General features: G+C 44.1%; 9 protein-coding genes across 9 annotated transcripts; 5 read left to right on the top strand and 4 right to left on the bottom strand.

The window, feature by feature from the left end:
* Positions 1 to 467: 467 nt before the first annotated feature.
* Positions 468 to 2274, top strand: IL334_000732 (uncharacterized protein; the record flags this gene model as incomplete). Its single annotated transcript, XM_062932496.1, has 10 exons — positions 468 to 563; positions 626 to 695; positions 750 to 957; positions 1015 to 1099; positions 1155 to 1259; positions 1310 to 1556; positions 1624 to 1717; positions 1779 to 2019; positions 2080 to 2140; positions 2207 to 2274. The coding sequence occupies 10 exons, from the start codon at positions 468 to 470 to the stop codon at positions 2272 to 2274; spliced, it is 1275 nt and encodes a 424-aa protein (XP_062788547.1).
* A 286-nt stretch (positions 2275 to 2560) lies between these two features.
* On the top strand, positions 2561 to 4011 carry IL334_000731 (uncharacterized protein; the record flags this gene model as incomplete). Its single annotated transcript, XM_062932495.1, has 8 exons — positions 2561 to 2603; positions 2800 to 2951; positions 3037 to 3238; positions 3320 to 3374; positions 3434 to 3477; positions 3548 to 3760; positions 3831 to 3909; positions 3969 to 4011. 8 exons carry the CDS (start codon positions 2561 to 2563, stop codon positions 4009 to 4011), a joined length of 831 nt encoding a protein of 276 aa, XP_062788546.1.
* Positions 4012 to 4207: 196 nt separating this feature from the next.
* Positions 4208 to 6344, bottom strand: IL334_000730 (uncharacterized protein; the record flags this gene model as incomplete). Its single annotated transcript, XM_062932494.1, has 7 exons — positions 4208 to 4902; positions 4973 to 5117; positions 5189 to 5589; positions 5666 to 5956; positions 6020 to 6100; positions 6154 to 6198; positions 6311 to 6344. The coding sequence occupies 7 exons, from the start codon at positions 6342 to 6344 to the stop codon at positions 4208 to 4210; spliced, it is 1692 nt and encodes a 563-aa protein (XP_062788545.1).
* A 1195-nt stretch (positions 6345 to 7539) lies between these two features.
* On the top strand, positions 7540 to 9198 carry IL334_000729 (uncharacterized protein; the record flags this gene model as incomplete). The annotated part of the gene is made up of 10 exons (XM_062932493.1): positions 7540 to 7635; positions 7723 to 7783; positions 7878 to 7946; positions 8028 to 8064; positions 8160 to 8225; positions 8333 to 8364; positions 8476 to 8535; positions 8685 to 8841; positions 8993 to 9008; positions 9082 to 9198. The coding sequence occupies 10 exons, from the start codon at positions 7540 to 7542 to the stop codon at positions 9196 to 9198; spliced, it is 711 nt and encodes a 236-aa protein (XP_062788544.1).
* Positions 9199 to 9602: 404 nt separating this feature from the next.
* IL334_000728 (pyridoxal biosynthesis protein PDX1) lies at positions 9603 to 11405 on the bottom strand (the record flags this gene model as incomplete). The annotated part of the gene is made up of 10 exons (XM_062932492.1): positions 9603 to 9654; positions 9751 to 9874; positions 9935 to 9955; positions 10030 to 10097; positions 10159 to 10353; positions 10500 to 10624; positions 10715 to 10837; positions 10931 to 10977; positions 11040 to 11116; positions 11254 to 11405. 10 exons carry the CDS (start codon positions 11403 to 11405, stop codon positions 9603 to 9605), a joined length of 984 nt encoding a protein of 327 aa, XP_062788543.1.
* A 585-nt stretch (positions 11406 to 11990) lies between these two features.
* IL334_000727 (uncharacterized protein) lies at positions 11991 to 14606 on the bottom strand (the record flags this gene model as incomplete). The annotated part of the gene is made up of 6 exons (XM_062932491.1): positions 11991 to 12244; positions 12333 to 13078; positions 13154 to 13356; positions 13459 to 13886; positions 13981 to 14363; positions 14479 to 14606. 6 exons carry the CDS (start codon positions 14604 to 14606, stop codon positions 11991 to 11993), a joined length of 2142 nt encoding a protein of 713 aa, XP_062788542.1.
* A 438-nt stretch (positions 14607 to 15044) lies between these two features.
* Positions 15045 to 17048, bottom strand: IL334_000726 (uncharacterized protein; the record flags this gene model as incomplete). Its single annotated transcript, XM_062932490.1, has 11 exons — positions 15045 to 15074; positions 15141 to 15179; positions 15250 to 15642; positions 15694 to 15811; positions 15901 to 16147; positions 16229 to 16289; positions 16345 to 16427; positions 16504 to 16568; positions 16635 to 16689; positions 16782 to 16863; positions 17022 to 17048. 11 exons carry the CDS (start codon positions 17046 to 17048, stop codon positions 15045 to 15047), a joined length of 1200 nt encoding a protein of 399 aa, XP_062788541.1.
* A 330-nt stretch (positions 17049 to 17378) lies between these two features.
* Positions 17379 to 18578, top strand: IL334_000725 (uncharacterized protein; the record flags this gene model as incomplete). The annotated part of the gene is made up of 4 exons (XM_062932489.1): positions 17379 to 17443; positions 17644 to 17691; positions 17752 to 18285; positions 18497 to 18578. The coding sequence occupies 4 exons, from the start codon at positions 17379 to 17381 to the stop codon at positions 18576 to 18578; spliced, it is 729 nt and encodes a 242-aa protein (XP_062788540.1).
* An 894-nt stretch (positions 18579 to 19472) lies between these two features.
* IL334_000724 (uncharacterized protein) lies at positions 19473 to 25092 on the top strand (the record flags this gene model as incomplete). The annotated part of the gene is made up of 9 exons (XM_062932488.1): positions 19473 to 21797; positions 21858 to 23111; positions 23167 to 23277; positions 23332 to 23457; positions 23517 to 23740; positions 23802 to 24193; positions 24257 to 24471; positions 24523 to 24800; positions 24870 to 25092. The coding sequence occupies 9 exons, from the start codon at positions 19473 to 19475 to the stop codon at positions 25090 to 25092; spliced, it is 5148 nt and encodes a 1715-aa protein (XP_062788539.1).
* Positions 25093 to 26128: the final 1036 nt, after the last annotated feature.

Genomic DNA, 26128 nt, shown 5'->3' with positions numbered 1-26128 from the left:
CATCATACCGCGAACCGTTGACAGATATCATGCTTGTTAGAGATTGCCAAGAAGACAAATGATGTGAAGGCGGAGTATATCTCACATGAGATTAAGTCTAAAAGTAAAATAGTTCGCATGAGAGACCAAAGTGGGGCAACGAGTGATCAGCTGACTTTTGTAACCATACGGCCCGAATTTTGACCGGTTTAGACCGTTCCTGAGTGTCCTCGGTGCTTCCGATAAAACATCATCGTCATCCGCGAAGATGATATGTTAGAGACAACGAAGCAAGCTTTGGATATATGCTGTGAAGATAAGATGCTGAAGACCAGCAAACACAATACTACGTAAGAATTGACATCAGATAGTATAATCGATCGCAAAAGCTGTGATTTGACCAGTGAAGCTTCACTCCCAATTTGCCTTTCTTACGCTTGCTGCTTTTCTCCGTATTCGACGCATCCCTCCTGCGCAATATCGAGGCTATGTCAGACCTCACTACTGCTGTTAACGAACTGTATGATCCTGCGTTGTCAGTGAAAGTCGTCGGCGTCGCCCAGAAATACGACACCGAGCCCAATGTACGCCTCGTTTACTTTTGTCGGGTTTGATTGCCAGACACCTCTGACCATACATCCTTTAGAGACCCCCTCCTAGTAGATCTCCTGAATATACGGTACCTGGAGGACCAAACAGCTATCATTGCTCCAAGAGTAAGCTCAAATGCGCTTGTAAGGCGTTTGTCAGCTAATCTCTCTGGACATTAGACTCAACGGCTTGGACTCAGGGATTCTTCCCTGGATTGATATGGCTATTAGCAGAGAGAGCTGAACTCGACAAATCAACAATCAACCCTCATTATAGAAAGGAGGAATTGATCAGACTAGCCCGAAGGTGGCAAGCTGATTTCAAATATCTAGCGAGACCTAGCACAAATCACGATCAAGGATTCAGATTTCAACTTTCTTACGGAAGGTAAGTTGCTATTGTAGTATTCGGATGACGACAGTAAGAGTTTACAGATTATAACAGAGATTACAACATGACAGGCGATGAAGAAGCGAAAAAGGTCTTGATCGAAGCCTCAGAAAGTCTGGTAGATCGATATAGTGAATCTGTGAGTGTGGACTTGCGTTATAGGGGAGCTGTGGCCTGAGCTGAAAGGTGGTCAGGCTGGTTGCATCAGAAGTTGGGATTCAATGTCAAACGTCCATGATGGCGATAAATACACTCTGAACAATATGGACGAGCATTATCTCGTTATCATTGATAATATGGTGAGTGACAATCTTATTAGCACATGTCATGGGCTGACTAAATTCCGCAGATGAATCTCGATATGCTGTATGAAGCTACGAAGCTTACAGGGGACGAGCGTTATGCCAAAGTAGCTACTCGTCAAGCTGAGAAATCATTGATATCTCATGTTCGAAAAGACTATACAACATATCACGTTGCGAATTTTGATCAAAAGACAGGATTACCTATGGAGTTGAGAACTGCTCAAGGTTATGCAGATGAAAGTGTTTGGTCAAGAGGGCAAGCTTGGGCTATATATGGATATGGACAATGTGGTACGTCCCTACAATCTATCGTCTGAATGTGGGGCAGTTTTCACCAATGTTTGTCGTGGACATATAGCTTTACGGACTGGTCGACAAGATTTCATTGACACAGCTAGGAGACTCACGGATGTCTTCATCTCCTTTCTTGGTCCTTCAGGCGTCCCAGAATGGTAAGCCCATAACAATTATATAACAGTAACGGTTGAGCCGATTCTCTCTGTGCTGTTTTAGGGATTTCAAAGCTCCTAAACCATGTCCCTACGATGCTTCAGCCGCTACTATCACAGCAGTGGGCATGTTATGGATCTACAAGCTGCTGTTACCCACTGATAATGTTGCGGCTAATGGATACTTGAAACGAGCTATTCAGCTCGTACAAGACACATTGAGAGAATGCTTGACGCCCAAAGCTACGTTGAAGGAGGATGGTGAAGTTGATTTCGGCGAAGGTGGATGGGAGACCCTTTTAGCCGTATGCTGTGTTCGCGAAAGCCACTGGAAGTTTAAGCTGACCAAAAGCCCCATTCTTCAGCATTCAACAATCAATGGTAACCCAACTGGAAGAAGGAGATTCATGGATCACGGTTTAGTCTGTGAGTTCGACGATTAACTAAAATGCGCGAGAAGCGCCCGAAGCTGACGAGATGGCAATGCTATAGACGCGGATTATTACTTAGTTGAATTCTCCAACGAGCTTCTCAAGATCCAGAAAGGCCAGAGATCATGAGGAAAGTAGATCCCATGGTTGTATACGATTGCATGCATGCCAAAGTGACTACCATAGTTAGCTTAGCCCTTCACGTATGATGAAAAGACTTGAAACTACTAGTGATACAACCGTGGGAAAAGTCATCCCAGCAATCGGCGTTTGCTCACTGGTGACGTCAAAGACCTATTCGATGACTTGCAAAAAGGTGTTGCAGTAGCATTGAGCATATATATGCTGCATTTATTAACGTTCTCAGATTTATCTCAAATACCTTCACAACTAAACACCACAAATAGAAAATACAATGTCAGAGCAAACCACCGTTTCCCCCTGCTGCGTTACTGGACGTGAGTGCATTCTTATCCTTTCGCATTTCGATCATCAACGTCTCCCCTGTGTTTTTTTCTCCTCTCCTTGCGGTCCATTCATGCACATTACTGTACATCGGGGGGCGATACTGTCTTCCGCTCTGTCCTTGTCCAATCGAAGTCTCGAGAACGAAGAAAGAGACATACTGATCAATTCTGCATATACGCACAATAGACATCCACAAAGGTGATCCCTTAGGATCTTTTGAAGTTTTACACGGGCTTCGGACCTACGTATCCAACCCCAAGCCTCCCGCTGAAGGAAAGCAAAATGTCGTTGTCCTCATCTCTGACATCTTCGGAGTTGATCTCGTCAACACCAAGCTTGTAAGTTCCTACCTACAGTCGCCGAGTCCATTCATGAGAAAATGATGGCCGATGCTGATCAGTAGTGCGTCCTGCAATTGAATAGGTTGCGGACGAATACGCCGGTAACGGTTGGAAAGTCCTTCTTCCAGATTTCTTCGAAGGCGATGCCATTGATCATGAACTGTTGAACACCATCGTACCAAATCTTCGTGTTCAAGCAGAGGCCACCATCGCTACAAAAGCTGTTGATACAGCCAAGACAGGAGCTGCTCTTGGACCTTGGTTGGCTAAACATCGAGAAGCTGGTGAGTGAGACTACGTCTTTTTAACTCATCAGGCATTTGCATCTATCGTGTCCGGGCCTGATCTTGTCAATCTCATCCCAGTATCCAAACCACTCGTCGAAAAATACTTCCAATCTTTGAGGGCTGACCAATCTACGTGAGTTACCATCCGATTAATGCTTTCGGTTCAAGCTGAATCATGGAATCGATGTGCAGTGGTAAGATCGCCACCGTCGGATTCTGCTGGGGAGGAAGATACTGTAAGTGATGGGGCCTCTTTCGATTATACCATGCTAATGTACTGTCAACCTTTCATTTCCCCTTTGATAGCTCTCCTTCTCGCTCAAGATGATTCACCCGCTCGAGTGGATGTCGCAATCGCTGCCCATCCTTCTTTCCTTGTCAACGACGATGTCAAACCCATCACCAAAGTCCCTGTCGCTATTTTTAAGGGAACCGCAGACGCTATGATGACTGATGAAGCTCTGGATGAAGTCGAGGGTATCTTGAAGGGTAACTTGGGCGACAAACTAGTTGTCAAAAGTGAGCATCTCTTGTACACTCAACATCAACGCAACGATGCTCGCACATACTAATCTCATTATTGTTACAGAATTCCCTGATGCCGTGCACGGATTCGCTGTAAGAGGTGATCTCGAAAATGGGCAGGAGAAAGCTCAAAAGGAAGAAGTGTAAGTTAATACTTAAGCCTCTGCTGGTCTCAACAGCTAACCTCGAGTTCGATATTCAGTACCAAGGAGACTACCGAGTTCATCTCCAAGTACTTCGGTTAAGACACAGGATCTGTGTTTACAGTGTTTATCGCTGGCGAGGATACTCTGATAGAGGCCATAGTAGTCGAGTAATGAATATGAGAAATGTGATAAGAAGCTTCCGAAAACATGAACACAACGATGCATTATTCTTCTCGATCCCCCATCCACCAAGAATAAAGCAAGCTCTCTCTGCACTCAACCACACGATGCTATCCTAGATCTTCACTTCTTCGATACCTTTTGCGGCATCAACTACATCCTCGTCTCCTTCCACAAATCCTTCAGCCCTTGCCGCAGCGGCGAAAGAGAATGCCGGTCGTGTGGTAGCATCACGCTTAGGTTTATTTTCTTGGGTCGCTGAGGGGGCGTTCGATGGAGCGGTGGAACCTTTCCTGGATGTTACAGGTTCGAAGCCTTCTTCATCTTTTTTAGGTTCCGTTGACGCTTTTCGGGTAGGATGGGGATGCGGGTGCGCTTTTTTATTACCACCTTCTCTGGGAGGGAATTTCTGTTGACCTTGATTTTGTTGTTGAGGTTTTCCAGAATTTTCCCTTTGTTGTTGGGGTCTGCCAGATGCTTTAGCTTCGGCTTTTTCTTGAGCAGCTTGGATAGATTTCAGTCTCTCTTCACCAAAAGCTTTAGCTTTCTCTTCTTCCTCCTTCTTTTGGGCAATTTCAGCTTCCCTAGCTTTCTTTCTCTCTTCCTCTTTTTGCGCCAATTTGGCTTCTGCTACTGCTTCTTTTGAAGCTGAATCGATGGGCTTAGCGGTACCAAAGATTGATGCTCGACTTGATGGCGAGTCAGATTCAATGGAAGCGGTGGAGGGTGTAGCAGGGACGGATCGGGGAGCAAGTTGGAGTTTTCTTCGTTCTACGGGCGCAGCAGGAGCAGCAGGAGCTTGTCTAGGGCCTGCGCATAGGTCAGTTATCAGTCTTTATGAAGTATCTTTGAAGCTAAAGACAGAAGCTAGTATACTCACTCTCGCCATCGGCACTACCCGGTTGACTGGCAGCAGGGGTAGCTCGGGCAGATCGCCATTCTTTATCGTCGGCAGGAGACTGGGTCGATGATCGAGCGGGAGGAACTTCAGCGGCGGGAGTCCTCAATTTGGTAGCTCGGGACCACTAAATAGGACGAATACCAGTGAGATCAGCTGATGAAAGTACCAGTACTTGAGGAGTGACCAGTTACTCACAGTATTCTCCGAATCAGCCAAACCTGGGCTGCTTTGTCCAGAAGGAGGACCGCCTCTTTGATGAGGTGGTAGATCTCTTGAACCGGCTTTAGGCTCAGCGAAAGGTTTGTTGCTTCTCCATTGATCCACTTCGTCCGCTACACCTGGGGTAACATCCCTTACCCTTCCAGCGCCAGAGCTATCTCTTCTAAATTCGCCGGCAGGTACAGGGGGCGCAGGGGTAAATCTCGCTCCTCTAGCAGCTCCCCAATCTCTATCGGGTCCAGGTTCAGCGGGAGAGAATGAGGGAGTTCGTCGAGCAGGAGTGGGGGCATCGGCTCGGGGTGCGACTGGAGTGGCTCTTCGCCATTGATTTGATTCTTCGGCTGCTGAAGGTGGGAGGGCATCTCTTCGGTTGGCAGCTGATCACACCAAAGTTTCTGTCAGTTCCTCGCACTACTTGCAGTACCATATGTTGCAATAAGATATCGGACTCACGAGCATCGGCTACACTAAGTCTGACTGTTCTTCCCTGTAATTGCGCGCCTGTTCTTCCTAAGGCTTCTTTCAAGGCATCCTGAGTAGGGAATTCTACGTATCCGAATCCTTTAGGCTTTCCAGTAGCGTCTTTCATGATTCTGACACTTGTAGGGTTCAAATCGGTGAAAAAATCTTTGACGGCATCCTCGAGATCAGGTTCGTATGAGAGATTGCCGACAAAGGCGGTGAAAGGTGGTACGGTAGGAAGGGGTAATTCTTCTCGAGAAGGAGCTCCAGGGAATCCAGAAGCTGATGGTGGGAGTAAGCTCCACGGCTGTAGAGAGTAAAAAGGGCAAAAGCTGAACGACTTACATCCTCTTGCAGCTCGGTCAGGCATAGAATCAAGATAACCGGGTTCACCTCGTTTCGGGCCGGTGTTCTCACGAGCAGCAGCTTTTGGACAAGTGTCAATTCAAGTAAGAGGGCTTGCAAAGGTGAGTACTCACGAGCAGAGGGGAAGTCTATATCATCCGCCCACGAACCTCCGGTTTCTATCAGTCCCCAGAAACCCATCAGCCATAAGTTTCATTTCGATGATGCAACATTCATTCCTATATTTATATATCTCGAGATGTCTGTTGAGCGTTATTCATCAAGACTCACCTTCACCTCCAGCGAAGAAATCGGACAAAGCCATCTTTTGAGCCTTCTTCTTTGGTGCTGTGATTGGTTTAAAGGATACATTGCAATAATTTCGTGCGATCAATTGAGGAGAAGGGTGGACATTGGAAATCTCAATCAGCAAAGGACGTTGAATCTCCTAGACCGAAATGATTCGAAGCTCACCCATCTTGTTCCGCTAATACTTTGGTTCGTCGAAGGTCGATTCGAGTATATTCTGTATTGATCGGTGTGATCAATGTTGTTGTGATGATATTGATCTGATTGAGAGAGCGGTCTCTCAATAATCGTTAAATTGTGAAAATAATATTCCATCATCATACAACATGTTCAAAGGTTCTCGGAAAATCAAAAACTCGAATTGCCACGCTCGGGGATAACACCGGTAATACCACCATTTAAACATAAAGATGCGCGCGTGGTTCTGTATTTCCCCTCCACCTGACACTTGCTTTGGGATGGGGTTCACCTTCTACCTTCTGTAAAACGTCTCTTTAGTCGTTCAAGATGCAAGGGAGGTTCAAAAGGTGCGCAGATTAGACCGGTCGCGACACTTGCTATACCTCATGGCCTTAGATGAATACCTAAGACTCCCGTGCTGATAGCAGAGATTTCTCAAAGCGTTTTCGCGTTCATGGTAACGTCAAGTAAAGGCAGAGATCTTACTAGATTTAACATTCATGACTCACCAACTGTCTCACCCACTTGATAAATGCTGATACTCGCAAAAGCTCACACGCAACTTACTGACTCCATAGCATTGTCGGAAGAGCGAAACAAGGAAAAGCTCGTTTCAGGCCTCAGTCTTTGCTTTCATCTCGACTGAAACTGATCATCCTGGGTCGCCTCCTTTGACGCTTTGGTGAAACATATCCGATGAATGGACTGTTTGGACGCCTCTAGGTCAAGTGTCATTATGGTATGCACAAGTCTCATCATTTCGGAAGGTATATAAGCCGATTACTATCGAGCAGCACCCTTCCTCATCATCCATGACTCCACCCATCTTTCCCTTTCCACAGCTTACACATCACACAAACCTCACAACATACAACGCACTACTATCAGCAATACTACAACCTTCGTCAACCGAACACACTCTCAAGTTCGCGCAACAACAATCACAGCTACTATCATAATAGCAGCGCATAAAACACCGATTGAACTCCTCGTATATATCACACATCTGACCCGATCAAAGTTATTCTAACATGGCACTCGAGTTTGTCGGTAGGGGTATGTGGGAGAGGCTTGTGCATAAAATATGCAAGATATGGATGATAATAGCAGCAGGTGCTTTAGTGATGGTATGTTTCGCTTTTTCCATTTCTTCCAAACGTGTCAGAATGATTCAATTGGATTGCTGAGCTGATGTCTCACGAAATCTTTTACAGCCTTTAGTGGTTTGGATATTGATCTTCATTGAAAACACGAAATGTTTTTCTGAGACTATGGGTGAGCTCGACCGCTCTTCCGTCTTATTGGCGGTCTGGTAGTATCTTGGTAGCGAGAGCGATAAGACTGATCCTCGATTCGATATATGACTCAGGTCATTATCTGGGTAACGATCAGAGGGTCTATGACCAAATGGATGGAGATCATAATGCAGGATTTGTCGGTAAGTTTGGTTAAACTCTCTTTGATAGACTGTTGCAGCGGTCGCGTATACTGATACTCATTACCATAACATAATTCATAGGTAATACGAATATACCGAAACATCTAGGTGGTGTCGTGTGAGTTCAAGTCTGCTTCCATACTCCTTGGGTTCTTGTGTTCATGCGCGGGGGAGTGAAGCAGAAGGAGACTTACTGATCAAATGACTTAACAGCTTTGCAGCAGCTTTCGACGTCGCCATGTGGATGTTCATCATAATATCCATGTGTGCCGATTTATTGTAGGTCATGAATCTCTCTCTGTTCCCCGTTAGTCCTAAAATTAGCCTATTCCGAATGAGATAATGAGATATGATGTTGATAACGATTGTATCGCTGTGATTCTCAGCTGGAAATTCCCTCTCTGTCGACGATTCCTCGGTATGTATTGATTCGTTCTTCTCTAGAGTAGATACAAAAAGGACGATCAGATGAGGGTGTATCATCGAAAAATACGAAGACGCTAATTTGCTATTGTTCGTCCAAATGCAGAGTCGATGTGGGCCGATGGACTATACGAAACTAGGAAATATGTGGACATTGAATTCTATTGTAAGCCGATCTCTACGTCAACTTCACACGAAACTCATCCTTCATCGGCTTACGCTCCATGTCTTTCGAGCCGCTCACCTCAACTACGATTGAGATCAAAAGTGAAAACGCAGATACTAATAATATCAATTTCAATTTAATATTCATAGTCTTAATGGCAAATGCGTTCTTGAAATTATTTATCGTAGCAGCAACGGGATCTCAAACTTACATAGGACTTTATCCCAAACAAGACGATCCACAATTGGATACTCCATTGTTCTGTTTATACGCTACGATGATCTTACTAGGATCAATCCCATTCACGTGAGTACGAGTACGAGTACAGTTATTGCACAGACCATCACAAGAACGATACGAGACAGTCTAAACCCTTTTTTTCCATTGGTGGATCAAGGTATACTTCGAAGTTGAACTGACTCTGTTTCTCGTATTCCGTATATTCAACATATCATAGGATAATCGCTCTTTTCGTAAGTCCCCCTTACTGCTTACGTACTTAACGCTATGAATCAGCTGATACATTGCCTTCATCATCGCTAATAGTATATATTGCATAACATGAAACGAATCGAATATGTCAATGAGCTGAAAGCGGCTGAAGAGGCAGCAGCAGCAGCCAAAGCAGCAGCTAAAGCGGCAAAGAAGAAAGCGGAGAGGTAAAACATTAGGATCAGAACTTAACAGACACCATTAAATAGATAGAATATGTTTAACGGCAATATCCTTTCGTGTTAGATATCCATATCAGCTATAAATATGCATTACTTGGCCTTGTAAATCTCTATCAGCTTCGGCAGTGAGTATGCAAAGGTGAAGACATGTAATAATAATGACGAAGCAGATTCAGCGATTTGACAATCCAGGAGCTCGTCTTGACAATGAACATTGTAGATATTTACACTGGTATTGCATACATTTAAATCCATGTTGATTTTGGATTTGTCCTACGTTTATTGATCTATGAGTTAAGTCACAGGGTTTTACTTCATTTCTTCTATTCTTTCATTCAACGCAACCTCATCCCCATGAATTGGGGATTTCGGTTCACCTCTATATAGAATTTCCTAGTTACCTCTTCCTGCCATTCGTCCGCCTTTGATCTCACGTTCAGCAGGACTGAGATTATACAGGAGATCAGTATTGTTCGAATGTCACACTTTAGGAAACATTTCCTGAACAGTGGTACTGTCGAGCAAGTAGACCATCACTCACGTGCTGATACCGACCATGGCTTCACCGAGATCAGTGGATATCTCAGCAAGTACAGAAGGGTTGTTGTAGTGGGTCACGGCTTGGACGATAGCACGTGCTCGTTTGGCGGGATCACCAGAAAGGACTGTGATGATTGTGTATCAGTCAAGCATTCCTGACCGGTACAATTCGATGAGATACTTACAGATACCGGAACCAACGAAGACTAACAAAGCGAAATTAACATGAAGTGAATCTTCATCCAGATATGTCGTTATAGTATAGGGATTATGTACTCACCACCATCACATCCTAATTGCATCATCATAGCCGCATCGGCTGGCGTAGCAACACCACCTGCTGCGAAGCTGTTTATACGAAACCTTAGCTTAGCGATGCTTTCGGAATGAATGATGATTGGATACTTACGAAACGACAGGCAATCTCTTCAATCGAGCAGTCTCCTTTAACAAGTGATAAGGAGCTGAAAGCTCTTTGGCGAAGGCATACAATTCGTCATCGGACATAGCAGCTGCTTTTCTAATGTCGGACATAACAGCCCTTTGATGTCGTACAGCTTCAATGACATCTCCAGTACCTGCTTCACCTTTTGTTCGGATCATGCTGGAGGAGCAAATATACCGATATAGATCGTAGGTAAATGCGTATATGACGAATAGAGCCAAGTCAGAAAAGGTGGACAGTGATTGAGGAGAAGGGTAGATCAGCGGTACTCATGATGGGATCGCTAGCACGATAGTCACACTCACGCAGCTCCTTCTGAGATTCTTCGAAGAGCTTCTCCTAGATTCTTACATCCACATACAAAAGGAACTTTGAAAGAATGTTTACCGATATGATGTTGATCGTCTGCCATGGTCAGGACTTCCGATTCCTATGTGTGTTTCATATAAGGTTAGTTAGTTCCCTTGACGCTCCTATATTTTGGAAGTGAATCGAATTTGATACGACAGGACACACTTACATCGATATAATCGACACCGACAGATTGCAAGATTTGAGCTTCTACGAAATGACCGATTCTGACTTTTGCCATTACTGGAATTGAAACAGCTTCCATGATTTGTTTAATCATTCCAGGATCGGACTAATCGGATGCAGTTTGATCAGCTACGTGATACGACAACATAATGTGTTTCCTCGAGACATGATCAAGTAGTCGCAAGGGACAATCACTTACCATCCTAGCTACACCACCGTCTCTTCTGATGTTGGCTGGGATTCTCTCTATGATCGAGAGCAATACTCAGTAAGTAAGCCCTGGTAGAAAATGGTCTCTGACGACTCACCTAATGCCATAACAGCACTTGCACCTGCTTCTTCGGCGATCTTGGCTTGCTCAGCATTCATGACATCCATGATAACACTAACAACGATGAATCAATGTTAGTCAACTTTCTCTGAAGTGATCGATCGAGATAATTTCGACGTTTACGACCACAGCACAGCCCCAGACCTCCCAGTCATCGGTCTGCATGATTCCAAAGAGGAGAGACCACTCACCCTCCTTTCAACATTTGAGCTAAACCAGACTTGACGCCAAAACTACCTCCAGCACCAGTACCTGCAGGACCCCCTCTGCTTCCCAAGAGAGGAGTTGAAGTTCCTCCATTTGGTGCTGGTGCTGAGGAAGGTACGATTGTAGGTTCTGACATTTTGTCCTTTCTTTTTACTTTGTTTGAGATATGATCGAGTACAACGAAGTTGGAGTCGAGAAGCTGAGATGATAGGATGATACGATTTTTCGAGAATGAATTTGTTGAGATCTATTTATGTATTCCAACTGTTCTTGGTTTTGACTTTTTTTTTCTCCACTAATCGAGTCACTGAACTAATTGTCGTTGTTCGTTGGAAATTATCGAAAAGACATCCGCAGACGAGTTGCCGGATAACGTGAAATTCGAATTGAAACGTACACGAGTGAGCTGAATTACGAGTAGATAGCAATTACGAGTATGAATTAGGCGATTTTACCGTAACCCAAACTGGCACAGGGATTCAAATTTTGATACCGAGAGAGAGAAGGGTGGCATTGTGGCTCATAATCTCATTCCTGAATGACTGTTGGATAAGATCTCGATTCATTTGCCAAGTAACATCACAATTCTCACAGCTGCTTGGCAACTAATTGCGATTTATTCATAAAACAAAGTGTATGGCATAAGATTACAAGTTGTGCTATATACATTGGCATTGTTGTCGTTCAGCTTCCATATACAATTCAAACTTCAGAAGGGGTGTCAATGTCCAAGCACGATTTCAACGTCCCAAGCTGCTTTTTGTCCTTGATTAGATTCTGGAGGGAAGTGTAAATCGATCAAACGACCTGTGACCGTCTCTGTTCCTTGTCGGATTGTGATGGCATGAACATCAACCTTACTGTCTACACCATCCATGGATGCTTTGATCGATGCAGATGAGATGTCTTCTTCACCGATCAAAATGATCGAGATTGCTTGAGCAGAATAAGTCGATCTGAAAGTGATCGAGTCTTCTACAGGGACAAAATGGGTTGAATATCAGCAAGGAATCCAGCACATAACGATCCTGACAATACGCGGCCATTGTAGACTGGCTCTTACTGTTAGTGCTGATATGCTCGATACCAGCTAAAGAAGCGAATTTCCCTTTCAATCCCACAATAGCCAATCTAGCGGCGTGCAAATTGTAGACTTTACTGACCACGACCATCTCAGATTCGCCTTTTTCCAGTTCAATGTCCATTGTGCCTTGATCGGATGCATTGACTAGTGTGACGATTGGGCTATTGGATTCTTGCTTTTGACTATGTTTCGATATGTTCAGAGGTATGCTCAGCAGATATTCAGATGCACTGTTTTCTTCCAAGTCTAGCAAATCCTCCACATCTTCCCAGGAAATTTGATCTTTGGCAATCGCTTCTGTATTGGGATGATGTACATTCCAAGCGCCAATGATACCGCCTACTTCACCAAACTTACTTCCAGCAACTAAAGCTGGACCCTCTTTGCTTCCCCTGACCCCCTCTGAGAACCATCTACGGGATAACACCTGAGCTGCATTTGTCGCTTTGATTACTTTGATTACACCGTCTTTAGTCTCACCAGTCATTCTGGAGATGAGAGCTTCATCAGGAATATCGTGAGGAGTATCAGACAAAAGGACTGGACCGGGCCCCAAAGATCGAAGAAGTGCATGATATATTGGCCACTGGGATTTAGGCGACGAAGCCAACATGTCGAAATCTGGTATGAGTGCTAAATTAGAAGTGAGGATAGAGGTATACAAGTTCATATAGATATGATCAGTGTGGTCGAGGGTAAGTGGTATCGCGAAGTCATCGCTATTTCTATAAAAGTATCAAAATCATAGCTGAATTAGCTTTCTTTCTACCTTTGACACCTCATAAAGAGCCTTTCCTCACCGGAAGATTAGATTATCAGAAGGACGATCGAAGTTTAATCCACCAGGTCCATTCAACATTCTTTCGTTATGAGCCATACAGACAATAACCGCATTTAGTCCAAAGACTTTCTCGACAGCTTTCATACATCCAAGGAACAGCGACCTCTGCAGGTGTAAACCTGCTGGATCGACTGCCATTTCAGAATATCCTTGATTATCAATCTGCCAATACAAAAAATAGGCTCAGTAGTCAACCTCAGGATCAAATTCGCCGACTTGTCCAACAATTGAATAAGGAGGTCGGTTCAGAATTAGGATACTCACCTTGACAAAGTCGATTCCACTTTCTTTCAAAGTAGTCAAGTAATCTTCCCAGAATGATCCTGCTTTTTCAGGAGAAGGATAAAACAATGTTTTCCCACTTGGTTCAGATTCGTCTTCTAAACCACCCAAAACCTTTCCAACTTGATATTGTTTACAATGGTATTTTTCGACTAATTCACTGGAGGGATGTATACCTTCCCAATAACCTTGTAAAGTCATCCAAACTCCAACTTTCCCTACGCCCCTGTCTTTCAAAGCTTCAACTGTCTCAGACAGAGTAGCACCTAGAGCTGAGTATGCATTGAAGGAGTTGAGTTTCCTTTCAGGTGATACATCCTGCCATCCATCATCGATCAGATAAGTTCCAATAGGATGTTTGGGAATGATGGATAATAACAAATCCAATGTTGGTCGTGTACGGCTGCCGTCTTCAAGAACAGGGTCAACTCTCTCCAGTTCGTGCTCTCGATACTTGAAGACATAGTAACGTGGAAGAAAGGTATTGAGGTAATCATCACTCACCAGGTTGTTTGAAACTTTCCCAAGTACAAACACCCAATTGATCGAATATATCTAAATCATGTGACTTATCTACTTTGTTTGAACCTACTAAGCCTCTAGCAATCTTAATTGCTTTCGATACTGATCTTCTTTCTTGGACAGGAGTTTTCGCTTCCACACAAATTACCCATACTATTTCGTCTGTTTTTTCCAGAGATACCCGTTGTAAGTTACTCTTGATCTTTCCATCTTCAATCACGAAGACGTTATTGACATCAGAGGTCGATACGGGGTACAACACCAGAGTTGTACACCCATCTTTGCTTTTCAAAAGGATTAGATGTGATGCTTTATGAGAATGGGCAGATAAAGACGATGCAATATCAGGTGAAACCCAGAACTGTCTAAGAATATGTGTGTCAGTAGGGTCGCGGTATGATACAATCTGCGTCGGACCCCGTTGGTAAAAGATTGTCCTGGATTAGATTACAAGATGAGGAAGGAGAGCGAATGACTCACTGATCACGAGCTAGCGAAACTACTTTACCAACTTGGAAATCAATCAACCTGTCCCAATCAAGGGATACTCTGATCTTATTCTCATTGGTTGAGACTATGATCTCCTGTATGTAAGAGCTGTCTGACATGGTGATGAAATTGCTAATTCTTTGTGAAAGGCAGTAACATGCATGAGGTATTGAGGTCAAGGGCAGCCTTTGTGATGGTGCTTTATATGTGTAGACTGCATGATTGTATGTGCTTGTATAGGAAGCAAAGGTTGAGGAAGGCGAGGACGAAGGAGTGGAGGGAGAAAAGGTCGTTGAGACCACGTGATGATGCGTCACACACACAAGATGCTTAACATGTTGATGCTCATTGTAACTCCTTGGCTGCTGGCTATACGCAATGACCAAAGGCCTGTCGATCTCTTAGCCACTAATACAATTTGCTATTACAATTTTGCCGAGATAGTACGACATGTACAAAGGTATTAAGATTCATCATTTTAGGTTTGTCTATCAAATAAGGAAGGGAAATATATACATCAACATTATGCGAGACACGAACCCATACTTGGTGATTTATTAGAGTGCGGTAGAAGTGGTACTATCAATCTAGCGTCAAGTCAAAGAAATCAGCATGATGCACAAGAAGCGATCATCAATAAAGGTACGACTCACCTCGATGGAAGGTAAGATTGAACTCATAAGCTTGAGGAACTATTTTGTTTAAATCAGTAGTCAGCCTCTGACCCCGTTGGTAAGGTGGTCACAACATCAGAAAACTTACAATAACATTATACATATCAACTTGGACGCCTCTTTCTCTTTCTCCTTCACCACTTTCATATTCGTTGTCAACTTTCTTTCCTTCTTTCGTTGATGAGGGCACGTTTCCAGTAACTCTTCTGACCATACCTGATATACCCCATTTCTTCTTTCCATCACCACTTCCACTAGACTTTGCAATCTCTCCAGGACCGGAAGATGATTCTCCCAATTGAGCTAACTGAGAAGCTTCCATCCTATCGATGAATTTTTTCATCACACTTGCATGTTTACATGGATGGACAGAAGCCATTTGTTCACCTGTATGAGGAAATGCTTCCATCGTTACTGTCTTGAAAGCATGGTCGGAGGGCACATCTTGGAATACTTGCGCCGCAGTAAGAGGGCGCTTACTCTGTGCAAGCAGTGTTAGGCATTATTTCGCCCGGATTGTAAAGACACTCACCTCGTCCCATCCACGTAACCATAATCTAGGGGTAGAATATCGCTTATCATACGCAATTGCAATATCATAAGTTCTCACTTGAAGTAGATTCTGTTTGGCAGTCGATTGAATATCGGCTCTACTGTCATATGTCAGCTACGATTTGCCAAACATGTATTGGAAGTACTGCCCACTAGAGCTGCGTCATTCAAATGAAGCATCACTCACTCGCTTGGATGTACGATCCTAACCGCAGCTTCATCTTCTACATCTTCCAATCCTTCGCCTTCCTCATCCATATCAGGTATATCATCTATATCAGGGATTTCTTCGACTTCTAATGGACCTTCTTTTTCACCGAGATTCAATCCTGCTAACGATGCAGTAGGGGGCTGAGGTTGAGTCTGAGGCGAAATGGTGGGTGAATCAGAAATATCAGGAATTTCATCCATATCAGTTGGTGGTGCTTGGGGTGCTACATCGAGGAAACCAAACATAAAGAAGGAGGCATTGCAAGTTCAGTACAAGATATCTCAATGTTGTATGAATCGCTCACCTCTTCCAATATGGGTAGCTACCCAATCGTCGTCATCATTTTTCGGTTTATCTTCATCTGCCTATATATGAATCTTTCGTCAGAAGTATAACGACCGAGTAGAAGACTCGGCTTACCTCATCCAAGAAGCTGAGAAGCTTCTCAGCGTCCTCATCTTGATCCGTATAATCCAACGCTGCAGCTCTTCGAAGTGAAGGTACTGTTCAGATTGACGCAATATCCGAAAATCAGCCGGTTGCGAAAGTACATCCTCAGAGTCCCAGCTTCGAACGTACCATTTCTACAGATAAGATATTGTTTATCTTTAGGCAAGAAATCACGTTGACTACTACCTTGTTCCCTACACGCGACGTGCATCAGCTGTTTCATGCTCTGGCAGGAAAGGGCTGGTGTTATTCAAACCTACCATTGCCATACTGGGAATTTGTATGCTAAGAAATCACCAGCCACGACAAATTCCTCTATTGACCCAAGAATCATGCCATGGATATATCAGCTTTCCGATACATGGCGGTACGACGCAAGCTATACGCAGCTACAGAGGTCAACTTACCAGGAGTGATACGACCGTGTTCTTTGAATTTGCTTTCCCTCAAGACGGGAGACATGTAGTCTCTTACAGCGGCATATTGACTCTACACGTGAAGCAATATTAGCTTTAGCACAGTCACACCGAAGGAAGCAAGCGAAGAAGGAGGTGTTCGGCCCATTACCAAGACAGAGAAAGGAAAGTGGGTGGCAAGAAACCTTCAACCTTGCCAAGACCAGTTGACGATCGACGACGAGCACTTACTTGGAGGGTCAGGAGTGGGTTGTTCATATTGTGTATGATTGACTCGATGGTAAAGTCGGTGACAAGGCTTGATCCTGATATGCAAAGGATTTTGATACGGGATGAACCAAGATATCTATGTATATATACCATTAATTCATAACACGTCCAATTTGTTGACGCATAACCCCCTCTCGCTATTTGCAGTACTTATTAGGTCATCAACACGTGGGAGGGTTGCGGGGCACCGAAAAGACATTTTGTATATTCTTTTTCTGTGTTTAGAATTGCATTTTGTGCATCGAGTAACTGCTTAGATTATGCTTGAGAAGCAAAAGTGCTATACCTGCGACATAACTTGCTGCGGTCACAGGGAACATGGCCGACGAAGAATTACCACCTAGCAAATTGGGTACGAAGAGTCACTGGGATGACGTATACGAGTGAGTAGTTTGTATTAGATCGACTTGCTGCCGGCTTGAGGCTTGCGTCCCCCCTGTCTTCCATTGAGGAACGAAACAATTGTCTTGAGCATAGGGAAAATTTATACTCAGACGCAGAACGTACTACTCTGCCTGAGTGTGAATCTCTGTGAAATATAATACCTCGTCTCCTTCATACAGCTAACGTAATACTTCAATAGACGAGAAGTGCGAGTATTCAACGATGTAGGAGATGAAGGAGAAGTATGGCAAGTTGATCTTCCTAAACATCGCACTTCATTCTGGCATTACGCTGATGATTGCAGTAGGTTCGGCGAATCCTCCGTCACGAAAATGCGTAAATGGGCACATCGATATTTATCATCATCTTCTTCACCAATACGAGTACTCGAATGTGGATCTGGTAATGGTACATTACTCTTATCGTTCTTGACATCACCAGGTGATATACCACAAGCATTTCATCTGACTGGGATTGATTATGTTGAAAGAGCCGCGGTGCTAGCTAGATCAATAGAACAGACACGGAGGGAGAATCTTGAAGATGAGATAGATGAAGAAGAAGAAGTGATTAATCCAGTAGAAATAGAATGGCGTACAGAAGATTTGTTAAGGAAAGATTTCAAAGGTGAACAATGGGATCTAGTAATGGATAAAGGAACTTATGATGCTTTGTGTCTGAGTCCAGATGGAATAACAGAAGAGAATGATAGATTACCAAGTCAAGTATACCCTGAAAAAATTGCACAATTGGTTGGGAAGGATGGCTTCTTCTTGATTACTAGTTGTAATTTTACTGAAGAAGAGATAAAGTCAAGGTACACAAAAGAAGGTTTAGGTGAGTAAAGGTATACTCGAAAGAATGAAGACGGGTGTGATATCCAGGTGTAGCTAATGTCCGTTTCGACCGAACAATTGTGCTGTTAGGACTGGGATATCAGTGAGTGCCATTCTGACCATCTATCGTAGCTCGTATATCACATAAAATCGATATCAGCGTATCTGCATATTGCGCCTGAGGAAGTAAGCTAATTAATGAATCTAACTTCACAGCTCAAGTGTACCGCATCCTTCATTTTCTTTTGGAGGTAAATCCGGTACAACAGTTTGTACAGTTGCATTCAAGAAAGTGTAGACCGGCTTCATGATGTATGCATACCGAAGTTTCAATATATATCATCATACGCAAAGCCCTGATTCAGCTGTATATCGCCGTTGAGTCATCGACTCTGTTGATCACTACAGAAGTAGCGTTTTCGTTCATATCCATATGGGACAGGTACCCAGAGAGGTCACTCTTGTTCAACCACTTAAAGTCATTGTCGTTCATCTCAGGTATCAACGTCAACTGTTCGTCTTCAGTATTTCCCCTCGCTTGTCGTTGTCATTAGGCTTCGTTTCATCTTCACTGAAAGCATCTTGTCACGTTGAATGATTGCAATTGCCATACACAATGTTTGTTTGGTTCCACGATTACTTACGCCACAAATCGGTGATATCGTAATCACCGCCTGTAGAGTGAGTAGGCAGTGCGCTTGGGTCCCCCTCTTTTTTTGATTTTCAGGGTAAAACTGAAATGACACGCGAATGGCTTTTCTAAACAAATGCAATGGAATACTAAAAAGGTGAAAAGTAAACAACCCATAGAGTTAAATCAATTTCAGAGACAACTTGGTCGACAGAAAATCATCGTCTTCTCTTCAGTTCATTTACTCACTCACATAACATCGACTGACTCACAGCTTCTCACTTTCGCCACTCCAGTCATCAACAATATCGACAATCTCGAAAACAAACACAAATCGGCATCAAGAAGACTGAGCAAGACTGGAAGAATAGGAAAGAGAATAGCGCCAGAAGCGCATATTGTTTAGAAAAGGTTGGATGATTTGATGGCTTGTTTATCGGTTTCTTGAAAGTATAGTAAGTCATCGTCAGAGCTCAAACTCGCTCATCGTCATGCCAAATGTTCATGCAAAGATTAATCAGCTGATATTATCGTATCATCTACAGTACGCTTACACTCACCATGTCGACTTCAATGCCAGCTCCTCATGCAGCATCACCTTCTAATCGACTGCGATTGGGACCTCATACTTCATCACCAATATCAGCATCTGGAGTCGCTCGTAACTCAATCATCAACTCCTCAGCAAAAGGATGGTCGCCTTTACAAATCAATAAACGAGATTCAATCAATCAATCCCCCATAAAATCTTCTCCCAACGCATCGTTATCACCTGATCCAAACGCTCCAAGAAGATCTTCAAGCTCTTTCAAACATGTCTCGAAGAACTCCCTTGTCTCGAACAGCCCCTTCAAATCTCCCACCACGGTCCAAGGAGCTCACGCTGCCGGGATGAATCTGGATACAAACGCAGAAAATGTTGTTCACGAGAAGAGATCTTCGAGAGTGTTCGGAGAAGCTCCACCCTCAGCGAAAGGTGTAGGAACAACTTCAAAAGCTGCTATTGGTTTGGGGATTGGTATTTCGCCTTCAAAACCTCGATCGACAAGTAGGTCATCCAGTGGGACCAGAACCGCCGTTACCGGTCAAAGAAAGGTATCTACTGAGAAAGTCAAAGTCGCGTTTCCGAGTGTCGAGAGACGATCTTCAACTGAAAGAAAATTGTCTGGTTCAAAAGAGAATGAATCACCGGATGTGAGAGCTGGCAAAAGAGTACCTAGGTCTAGTATGGGATTCAAGGATCTAGCCAAGGGTACTTTGGTCACAAAATCGCCTTTCAAACGTGTACCTTCAGGTGGTCTTTCAGCTAGTTCAAGCTCAAAGGCAAATGAATCCCCTACCGAACTTGGACCCAGTCCCAAAACTATCCCAGTCGAGAGAGATGATGTATTCTCCTCACCATCACCTAGACGACTTTCAGCTAGTAAGCAGCAACAACAACGGAGAGCTTCTCCTTCTGCTTCCCTGGGTATAGGCGCAAGATCAAGCAGTTCACCCACACCATCCCCTCCTCGAGCTGTCCCTCCACCTCTTCTTGCGGCCCCTATCGGATCTGCCGGTCCATCACCTCTTAGCAAGTCGCTTTCAATTCCTTCAATGGACCCAACACCCACGCCCACGCCTCACAAATCTGCTATGACTCCATCTCGAAGACTTCGTGGACCTAGAGAGCTATCTGCCGGAAGCGAATCCCCTACCAGGAAAACGGTTACTTTCCAAAGTGTTCCAGATGTTAAGGAGTTCGAGATCATGAGCGCAGAGCCCAGTATGGATGGTAGCTTTGACGTGACTCGTGATGATGAAGATGAAGATGGATGGGTCGACGAGCGAGTCATACAGATGCACCTCGCCCGAGATGACAGTCTTGATGACCTTCTTTCTGATTCTCAAGCTATGAATCGACATATGCTCCTCAACTCGGGTGAGGCTTCTCCAATTCTGACTGAAGAAAACGACGGTCAGATGTTAGATGGATCAACCACCGCAGAATTTATGGATACACTCATTGAAGAAGGGCTATTCTCACCTCCCACCATGGATACTCCTGCTTTCGAAGATCAAGCTGCTTTCGAACTCCCTCTTGAACCTCTTGATGGCGATTCTGACCGACCTTTCCTCTCAACGCCATCTTTGGGAGATTCAGTTCACGTGACGCCTCTTCTTGCAGGTGAGATGTTTGGAGAGACTGATTCTGCCGGTATTCCATACGGTAGAACTCATCATGTTGAAAGAGCGGCTGTAGCTCATTCTCTCTCCCTGATCGAGAAAGTGTCAACGATCGAACAGCCTGGTTTCCCCCGAAACCAAGAACACAGCATGCTCATGAACATCAATGCGTCACAACCTGCTATACCTCAATCACCTATCCATTATCCGGAATACAATGATCCTTTCGCTTCTTCTGCTCCTCATGCTCATCAAGCTGGAGTCATGCCAGACCCGTTCATCACCGTTCAGACTGCTACTAATGTTCTGCCTATACAGCACATGGAAAGAGACGAAGACGGCGTTCCTCTGAGTAGAACCAGTCATGCTGAAAGGATTCAAGCTAGAAGAGTGTTAGCTACTCAAAGTTTGGGACTTGGAATGCCACGAAGTCCCGCTATCAGCCAAGAACTGACCAAGAACTATACTCCGGAAGAACAGATACATTTGGAAAGGAATAATGGAGCAGAGATTCTCTTTGACCCGGATTTCGATACCAGGGAAGTAGCGGCTCCTGGTTCACCCATGATAAGGAACGCAAGCCAAGAGAGCGAAGAGGGATCAAAGAGAAGGTTACCCAAAATACCAGCCCCAGCTCCCATGCCATTTGACATCCCAAGTCCAGTAACCAGTCCTGTGAAGAACGTGGATGAGGATAAGCTCACTGTAGCCGACAAAAGGGTGAGTTAGCTTCCTCAAGCACTTCAAGTAGCATGATACTTTGCTAACGACTAATCTTAGGCGAGCAAATTCGATATTTCGGGTTTCTCACTCCCATTTATCGGTTCAACCTCTCCGTTCTTCAACTCTGCGCCTGCTACATTCGAGGAACAACCCTCGATCGACGGACTGTCCACCTCGCCCAATGAACCCGAACGCCCCGTTACTCCTGAACGGCCACTTACTCCTCCGCCCGTGATCAAGGACATCGCTGAAGAGAAGAAAGAGAGTCCTCACAAGCTGCCAGATATGAACTTCCACTTCGACGAGATTAGGCTTCAACGAGCCGAGTCCACTCGGATTGCCGCAACCAAATCAAATCCTATCAGTCCTATCAAGATTTCCAACGAGCTCAAAAGAAACGATCCGGTCAAGGAGATTATCAGACCAAATATGTCGACCTCCAGCAGTCTCAATAAGCTGCCTACATCGACATCAGGCGGTTCTTATGGTGGTGAATTTGGAGCTGATTCGAAGAGCAAAAGTCCGGATTCTACCACCACTAGAGTTCGTCAACGGATCTCTAGAGAAATGATAAGAGAGACTATAAATCAACGAATCGCAGATGGTAGTCTATCCCGTCGACCAGCGAGTAGTGGTGACCTCTCGAAATCTCTACCTATAACTTTTGCTATCCCACCTACTCAAAACAGACGAACATCAGGCGTGGACAAGGACTTGCCTCCTCCACCTACAGAACAAATAGCTCTGACATTGTCCTCGACCGAAGCGGACGAACTTGCTCCAAAGATGAGTAAAGCGCATACAACCGATAACGCACCTCGGCAAGTCAGTGATGCCAGACCAACGATGAGACCCAGATCTCAAACTCAATCAGCTCATGAAGTGCTCAAGCAGAATGAACGTGATGGTATCCTGAATGAGCCCAAATCAGCCTTAGACAAACTCGCTTCTTCACTGCCTCCTTCAAGTGGATTGACCAGAGATCTAAGTGGAAGTATAGCAGCTGAGATGCCACCTCCACCAACCCTCAATAACGGTAATAATAATTCTCGACCGGTTAGTATACTGAAAAATCCCCACGCAAATCGAAATAAACAGAATACTTTGTTACCTCCTGTCGACGTTGGATCATCAAAGCAAAGAAGTAGATCACCTTCACCAACAGGAGAAGGTATGCAAGGTTGTGAACAGGCTATCATAGCTAAACGAAGAGAGAAGGAGAAAGATAGAAATGTCAGTGGAGTCAGCACAGGTAGTAGAAGAAGTAGAAGAAGTCTGAGTATGGGTGATGCGGACAAAGAAGCCGAGCAGGTGAGCATTAGGTCTCATTGCTGTAGGGTTGGCAGCTGATTGCGAGTCAACACAGGCAAAACACTTCCGTCGAACTGTTGCTGGTAATCCTAGACTGACATTAGGTATTGATGATGATCAGCAATCAATTTTGGATGCATTTAGAGAGGAGATCAATCACATAGACGTAAGTGTCCCGTAATCTTCGAGATGAACCACTAAACTGACAAACGTGATTCAGCGAGGATATAAAGTCCGAGAGAAAGCGGTAGTACGAGCGTCTTATCATGATAAAATTAGACACAATAAAGCTGGAGATATCGAATCTGGTAAAGCTTGGAAACAGCTCAGAAGACCTTCTGATATGGTGAGCTCTGAGTTTCCTGCCTGATGTATAACAAAGAGCTAAAGTCATGCGTCGCACAGAATGAACATGCGGCAGAGATTCGAGCCATGCGAGCCCACGAAGCATCTTCTGGTAAAGCATCCGGCACTATCTTCGTCAAGGTCTTAGGTATAGAAGGGCTTCAAATCCCCATACCGGACCAGCCTACATATTTCTGCATTACACTGGATAACGGTATCGATTACATCAGAACACCGTATTCTGTCTTAGGCGAAGGAGCAAAGGTCAATCAAGAGTTTTCTCTGTGAGTCGAAGGAAACTCTACTTGGTGGTAAAGAGGGTCCCCACTAACTCTGAGTAATTAGTGTCGAACACCCCAACTTCGAGTTTTCGCTCAGTCTAGATATACGAAGAGATCCCCATATTATCAAGATGATACATGAGAAGGCTGAGTCCGCACCTAGTAGCGCGATCAGACGGCCGCAAACACCTTCTTCGCCAGCGACCAAATCTGGTGGATTCAGATCCTTATTCGCTTCCCCAAGAAAACCTAAAGTTACCAAGGATCCCCGATCTGCCACGCCACTTCCAAATGCGCCTGTCGCACCTGCGCCTAAAACAGATACGATAGTGAAATACCTATCATCATCTTCTGGTTCAACAATCGCTAAAACACACATAGCATTTAAACCTATTGCCAAAAATTGTGAAGCTCGAGTATTAGAGATAAGATACCCAATGTTCGCAATGTTTAAAGGTGAACCGGATAGATCAAGGGAGACAAGTCACGGTGATCACCCTCAAACTCCAAAATCTTCAGGTGCGAGTACGACAACCTCAGGATCGAACGGTTCAGTCAGAAAGCAATTGGCAAAGATAACTTTACAGATCTTCAGATTACCTCCTATACCGGGGTTGAACTCAGACGAATTACCTCAATGTATAGACGAAGCTCTGAGAGGAATCAGACATCATGCTTGGCATGAGCACGAGTATCACGAAGGGGTTTTGACTCAAGAAGGTGGTGATTGTAAAGTGAGTAGAGGCTGTCACTTGTCAAGAAGTATATTGACATTGTCATTGCAGATGCCAAAAAGACGTTTGTTCAAGCTTATAGGAGGCAATTTGGTTGCAATCAACGAAGTGACTAGAAAAGAGGTGACAAAGATCGACTTACGTCAAGCCATCTCCGTTACTGACTTAAACGCAGCACAAGATAATGGTACACCGAAGTCTAAAATGACAATGAGACCAAGAGGATCAGATGAAGGGTTCTCTAGCAGACCAAGAAGTTTCATGTTGGACTTCAAGGATTGTGATGGAATCACTTTCTCTGCTGATACTGATAATTCAAAAGAGCAATGGTAAGTCGAGATCTGCACCTTTAGATCTATGTAACAGAAGCAATATACTGATGAAATTCTTCACTTTAGGATGCAAACATTGGAAGGGTTAATAGGCAAAATTCCAACCAATCCTCTTTGGGCAGATCTACTAGCTACAAAACAAAGAGAACGAGCGGCTAGAAGGACAGCTTCAAGCTCAAGTTTGGCAAAAGAAGCTAAAAGGCAAGCATCATCCTCTGGAATACCCAACGGAGTATCGAATGGAAGACCTGCATCAATGCCTCTTGGTGCACCGAGCAAAACGAGATAGACTATTCGAACATTTGGCGACAGGCCGAGAAGATGATGGACAATATAAGAGGTATCGCATGGAGATCACCTATGAAATAGAAAGAAAGAGCCGAATATAGATACCTCAGAACAAGCATGATACCCCTTTTTGTATACAGTATAGTGCAATTGATAATGATATAATGGACGTTTCGTAACAGCTCAAAAAATACATGATTACTTTCTATTTCGTATTTTCCCTTTTCAAGTTCTCTATTTTGCTATTTCGGATATGATTATAGGATTGTATATACGATAAATTCACATGAACAACATGATCTGTTACAAGCGGTGTCTCATCGAATGTCTTCAAAACTCGAGATATTCGGCGTTCGTACTGACATAGGAAAATGTGTAAAGTGGATATGGTTGTGATCCGCATCTGTCACAGATTCACAGACACGATAAAGAGTTTCTCTGATTCGGTGGCCGCCAGCAACATATAATGTCAGAGGAGGAAGTCTTCGATATGCTGGATCGCGAATACGATTCAGACACATCAATGGTACGACCTCGTACTGTGCTTGTACAAATCCACATCACCAATTGCCACTGATCTACAATGCCGCAGCGGGCCTTTGACTGAGCTGGCAGTAGAGCTAATTCGTCCCGATTCTATGCGTTCTCTACATAAACACAATCTAGCATGCAGCGGATCGATTTAGATGTGGATCTCGAGTAACGAATACATCGATTGAATGAACGTGCATCACTTGTGTATCTATCGCACATGTCGTGAATGCCTCCAGAAGGAGTGGTACAAAATGCATCTCCTTCCTTTGTCGGCATTAGGTTCGGTCCAATTGAGCAAGTAGGTGTAAGAATTAGCAGTTGGTTTCGTACCAGTATTCTAGTTCGATTTGTAACAAGTTCTTTGGAAACAAATCACATGAAGCCTGATAATATCACGCATCATACAGTAGTGACTCTGCATTTTACATCTTGAACATCATCGAAAGAGTACATATTTACAATATCGACATAAACTAAAACCGATTCATTCAAAGACGAATTAA

This window comes from Kwoniella shivajii, chromosome 1 (genome assembly GCF_035658355.1).
Source record: "Kwoniella shivajii chromosome 1, complete sequence".
Lineage (NCBI taxonomy): Eukaryota > Fungi > Basidiomycota > Tremellomycetes > Tremellales > Cryptococcaceae > Kwoniella > Kwoniella shivajii.
Note: the sequence above shows the minus strand (reverse complement) of the source record. Positions and strands in the feature narration are given on the sequence as shown.